The sequence below is a fragment of the Equus przewalskii genome, chromosome 14, assembly GCF_037783145.1.
Source record: "Equus przewalskii isolate Varuska chromosome 14, EquPr2, whole genome shotgun sequence".
Lineage (NCBI taxonomy): Eukaryota > Metazoa > Chordata > Mammalia > Perissodactyla > Equidae > Equus > Equus przewalskii.
The window spans coordinates 3,256,390-3,262,389 of record NC_091844.1 but is presented as its reverse complement, the minus strand read 5'-3'; the positions used below and the strand labels follow the sequence as shown (position 1 = coordinate 3,262,389).

The 6,000-nt window shown below is 42.2% G+C and overlaps 1 protein-coding gene across 10 annotated transcripts in view; it reads right to left on the bottom strand.

Annotated features, from left to right (window-relative positions):
* Window positions 1-277: 277 nt before the first annotated feature.
* Window positions 278-6,000, bottom strand: part of ST6GAL2 (ST6 beta-galactoside alpha-2,6-sialyltransferase 2) — a 72,790-nt gene continuing 67,067 nt past the window's right edge. For all 10 annotated transcript variants that reach the window (XR_011526273.1, XM_070573321.1, XM_070573314.1 and 7 more), the window contains one exon: window positions 278-5,236. Coding sequence is in view for 9 of the 10 variants with exons in the window: in XM_070573321.1 (XP_070429422.1) it covers window positions 4,965-5,236 (272 nt within the window). In the remaining variant the exon portion in view is untranslated. The remainder of the gene's footprint in view (window positions 5,237-6,000) is intronic.

Here is a 6,000-nt window from a genome sequence, read left to right as displayed (position 1 = left end):
TCCTAAGTCAACATCAGGATACGGTGGCCTACAGAGGCCTTGCTTGACTTTGCGCGGCCATTCTCCCTCGGGGCGGCGACCTCCGAGGAGGGACACCGCGGACCAAGGACCCCGGCCTCGGGCGCTGAGCCCAGCTCAGGGCTGAAGGCAGGCTGCTGTTACAGTCCGCTAATTAGATTTCTTCGGCTGTGTGCCATTTTTTTCTGGGGACGGCTCTTTATTTTGCCACTCACTCATTTGTATGTGCAACTTCTACAAGTTAAAACAGAAACTTCTAGACAAAGGAAAAAACGTTTTATTTACAAGAAAAAAGTCTGTACACTGTGTATACATACAAATATACAAAACCAAAATAGAAAATATCAAAGTGTTAAAATGTGTACAAACACTTTTAAAATGTGACTCCTGGAAAACCTCAAGACTTAATTAGTTTGAAGAGTACACATTTCATTTTAAAAACTATCATACAAAAAAATTCCCAAAGCTGCTAAAAAAGTTCACTGGTTTCCACTGGAAAAATTTCATAAGTAACTCATCTAGAGTAAAACAGAACATGTAGTATTACAAATGTTAGGTTTTAACACTACCAATGCAGTTAATTTGTGTGAAATCTACCTAGTAAAAAGACTATTTTTCATAGAACCAATACATGTTTCTCCCCCTAATCTTGTAGAGCCATGAGCTACAGACAAGCTTCTCATCAAAGTTCAGTTCAAACAGGCTCTGAGCAGGAGACAACCTTTAGGTAGCGGTCCTACCCTCACAGTGTCTTTCAAATGCTTCTCCCATACTTTTTAATGGAGCCAGGATGTGCAGAATATGAGTGTGGGAAGACTGAACGTTTTTTTTTAACAGGACATACAACATTTGCTTCCTTCTTTTAAAAAAAAAAATGGTGTTTGCATAATTAAAATAAAATTTACTGTAAAGATTTCAGAAATAAAGTTTGATGAAAAAAGACAATATAAAACCAACCATGTGTGCAGGTATGTATATATACAATTACATAACTATATCTACATGCATACTTTTTATAACAAGAGTAAGAACTGTATCAATGTCTTTAATTCTTTAAATTCTATTATTCCAAGCTTGTAGAGGAATATGCTAGATTCTTTTTTCTTACTAAAAGGCTTCATTCATTTAATAAAAGAGGAATCAGAACTTACAATTTATTTCCTTGAATTAACAGAGAAATATCTTTCATTTACCAATTGTGTAAATAATGCCTGAGTGACAGAAACATGCAGAATAATTTCACAATGGAAATATCCAGAGTATAAAAAACAAGTTTGAACTCAGGCACATTTTACCTAAGCAATTAATTTCTAAACATAGCTGCCTTCATCAGTTGTGTAACCACTGGGTAGGAGTCCTAATCTATCAGAAAGGGAGAAGTTGCAACAGACAATATGACAGAATTCATTCAGAGACTGTCTGGCCCATATATGATCGTGCACTTCTCCATGGTCCCCTACCTCCTTTCTGTCTCTTCCCACAGCAAGCAGAAACGAAACTAGGTCACTCTGGCCGCCACCCTCAAACACATACTGTACTGGTCTCTAAGAAACCTGGACAGAGAACTCGCATCATGTCATTTGTGTACACAGAATTCTTATATCACATAGTATTACTCACGTGAGACTGATCTCACTTAATGCAGCCAAACAGGACCTTAGGAATTCAGTGGTTGTAAGTGTTCCTGCCCGAAGAGTCGGCCAACAGCACAAGGTATTAATCTGCTCCACCAGAATGAACTGGCTCGTAAACGTACAACAGAGTTACCCCGTGGTAGCTTTAAACAGTTGCTTTTATTTCCTAATTTTGAAAATGCTAACGATTATTTCAGCATCGCTTTGTCCAGATGCTATGGCTACAATGACAGATGATCACTGGAGAGTCCAGGATTGATTAAGTGTCTGGCTGAGAGATCGAGGGCACGAGACGCGTGGAAAGTACCATTGCTGAAACCGGGTTCCTTGAGCTCTGCGTCCAGGCAGACAAGGAAAGATGTGCAAAAGCCCCTCACTTGGCCCTTTGTAACGCACACCCCTCATGTTGCTTGATGCTTACATGCAACTTTTAACTGTCCACCTCGTGGCCCTGTGCACAAAGATCTTGATATGAGCACCCCTGTAAGGGCATAGTGGGGAGGCTAAGACACACAAGGCCAGTACTGGTGTTCCATGTGGACAGTGAGGATGCTACACCTGTCACACCGCACCCTTGTACCCAGTGGAGGGACTGGGGAAATGAGTTAGGGAGACTCTAGATGAAGGCGAGTTGTCATTCTTGATCAACATTTGTTTTTGTGTGATAACAACCAAAACAAAAAACGGTCAAGTGAAGTTATCCTAAAACACAAAGCAATGTGACTTTGTTAGTCCTGAGAGTGAAAAAAGGGACACCTAATGGCTTCTGGTTGCACAAGGATTTTATCAGTGTCCCTTCACAAAAGCGGATGGAGGGTTTTGGAAGGACAGGACCTGGGAGAAGTGTAGCGGGACACCATCTACTGTTAATTTCTCCATGGAGGGCTGTGTGTAAATGCAGCATGTAAGGACTTGGTCAAAGCCTGGCAACATACTACCACTTAGGGCCAATTTGGCAATACTAGAAGCAAGAATCATGTTAACGCTAACTGCCTAATGTTTTTGAGAGGCTAAACAATTTAAACTTTTAAATAGAAGAATGCCCAGCCCACGCTATATTAATATGTGTACCACATTTTCTGAATACTTAAGACCCTGATTCCCAAGAGTCTTTAAGGCCATAATAAATTCAAAAATTTTAATTAAATCTCCTTTATGTTCTTCAGTCTTTCTGAAGACAGAAAGTGCTTTTAAAACGTACATGTGTTACAACAAAATGCTATTTAAAAATCTTTGAAGTGTTTTCTCAGGCTTTTGAACTTGAATATTTACACTGACCCAATAAATTTTCCTCTAACCAAGTTCTCATGTCACCAAAGGAGGTCGTTCTGGATAATAAGGATGTCAGGAAGGAAATCCACTAGGGACACTGTCAAAGGAATGTCAATGTCTTGGGCACCTGCAGGCAGAGCCTGGAAGGCCCAGGGAGAAACAGGGCTGCGGGAGGACCACTCACCACGACAGAGCCACCTCTCCAGCGACTTCGCCAGACTCCCAACTCCCTCCATACGCCTTCAGGAAGACGAAGCTCTTCCAGGAAATCAGAAAGAAAAGCAGCTTGACCATGTCTGCTCAGAAATGAGCTAATGTGTGAGACAGAATTATCCATCCTTTCTCACAGATCTAGAAACAAAGCTCTCCATTGGGCTTCTAGTGGATACTGCTGGGATTAAAACTTCAATTACTCCTGCTTCACTATCACAGTAAGTCAGGAGAGGAGAGGTCTGCTACCCACTCTGATTTCTGTGCAGGGGACCGACCAAACGAAGCTGTCTGTTTCTGTAAACCCTTCTTCTCAAGAAAGTGGCCTCGAGAGTGCTCAGGAAAACACCAATCCTGGGACAACAAAACTTTTCCACTAAACTCTCCTGACATTCCCATACTTGCACGGGAGAACATGTTTAATTAAGCTGCTACTGTCACTGCAGGAAGACGGAACCGCAGCACTGAGACGCGTTCTGGTGACATACTGAAACAGCACGTTTAATTACGGTATTCTAGAAAGTTTCTGTTTCACTACTTTCACAGCAAAAAAAATGTTTTTCAATGTATCAGTGACAAAAAGTTGAGGTTTAAAAAAAACAAAACTGAATATAGCTAACACATTGGGATGACAATTTCCCTCTATCTTCCTTTCCTCTGAAGCATACATGTATTTTACTTGTTGTTAAAGAGCAATGCTGTCACACAATTTTATTTACTTACATGGCTTTGTTTTGTTGCTTTTATGTTGTTATGTTTATATAAACATATCTGTGAAAACAAGGATGGGATCCCTAAATGTCTGTCTGTAGGAAGAATTAGTGAAAATTTAGTACATTGCTGCTGGGCTCTCAAAGCTGACGTTAATCTATAAGAAATGTGTATAAAGGAGATGGGTGTGCATCCCCAGAAGCACAGGGGGACTGCTCCGCCATCCTTCCTTCCAGAGTGGGAGGAGCCCCCACAGGATGTCCTAATGTCAGTGGGTGTAACTATGAAAGGAGCTGAGGAGCCTGGCAGGTGAGAGGTGCAAGGTGAGAAAGCTGGAGCTGGTGTCCACGGCCACCCTGGGCCCCGCGCAGCTGCCTTTCCTGGCCAGTGACATTCCTCTCTGTCTAGGTGACACTCCTAGTGGAGTAGGGGACACTGCAGGTAACAAAGAGTCTCCTCGATGATGCTATTCTGGGGCTGGCTTTGCCCTGGACTTTAGGACGGATGCTCTATGGTCCTGACACACGAAGAGCACAGCATTCCATGGGTACTGGGCAGCAGAGAGGGGATGCAGCGGTTTGGAAACGTGCACCTCGTAGCATGTGCTGAGGATTTCTGCCATTAAAATATACACATCTGAGTGATAATTCAGACGTTCGCACGAACGCTAGATCTTTAATGATGAACACATGTACAAGCACACTAGCACACTAGAGACTACAGACACTGTAGCCCAAGGTGGGTGTTTCCCGGTACAGCCCATTTCATAGGACCAGGTGTATCACTGAAATCTGTAGCTGAAACCAACCCTGGTCAGTGGTGCCCAGGGCCTAAGAAAAGCTTAACATTTTTGGAGGTATACTACCCATTTGCTTTTTTTCTAGATATCTTTTTTTTTTTTGCATCTTTCTTGAGCTTTTTTTTCCTTTTAATTCCATTTCTATATCCAAAGCAGTAATAAATACTCAATGGCTTAGAAAGAGAATTCTCGTGACCACCACTACATTACAGTTTAAAGACGCAAGACTACACTGCCTAAAACCTATCTTCAAGTATTCTTTTGCGACTTAGAGTACAACAGTAGTACCTTATTGCACATTGATTCCCAAGAGTCCCTTTTCAAGAGTGTGGAGCGGCGGAGCTGGGCGCCGGGCAGCGCACGGCCTGGAGCCCCGGCAGGACCACCTTGCCCTTGCGGCGCAGGTCCCCCTGGGCACCTGTGTTCAGGCGCTGCACCAGGAGCTTCTCGTAGAGCAGCGGGTGGTAGGCGCCGAGTGTGCAGGCCGCGTCATAGTACAGCTCATGGTAGTGGCAGAGCTCCGTCTGCCGGACAGAAGGGATATATTCATAGACATGCACCTCGCTGCACATGGACATCATGAGGAGGATTCCTGCAACAGAGAGAAAATCAGAAGTGATGAACACCTCCCAGCAGAAGGGATCATGTTTTGGAGGAGTGGTGGTGGGGGAATGACTGTCCAAGAGACACCTGCTCTGCACTCCCTCATTGCCTTTAATGTGGCAGTGCTGTCATTTCCATTAAGTGGCCTGTGTATGGTTCACAGGGTCTGGGGGCATAATAAGATGTAATACTATTAATATTCACTTGTTCCGTTGATTACTGTGGGCCCGGGACCAAGAGAGGAAAAGACAAAATTACTGAACTTAAGGAGAAAACAATCAGTGACACATTCGCATCCCCAAGTTAGAATATCACATATTACATCCTACACACAGGTCCCATTTGATTTGCGATAGCAGAAGTGTTATGTTCCAAAGAAACACATGCTATAAAAAACTTATTATAAAATAGCTGCTTGATTATAAAACAGTTGTTCGAATGGAAAGAGATGGAGCTGGGGACACAGAGTTTAAGATTCATATTAACAAAATTATTCTCATCACTGGAACTATCAATATTAAACTTGCTTTAATTTCTTTTTTTTTTTAATGTTTCAAACAGACAGCTATAAAACCTCATCATCATTGAGCAAATCTAGTTCTTGATCTAGGCTAAAGGGCTTTCTTGTCCTAGAACCACCAATACTTTTGTTAACATCCTTTAAACTTCAAAAAATTATATGCTTATTCTTTTTACAAAAGGGATATTCTTTGTTATGAAAAAACACAATGTCACACAGTTAATTCCTGTTAT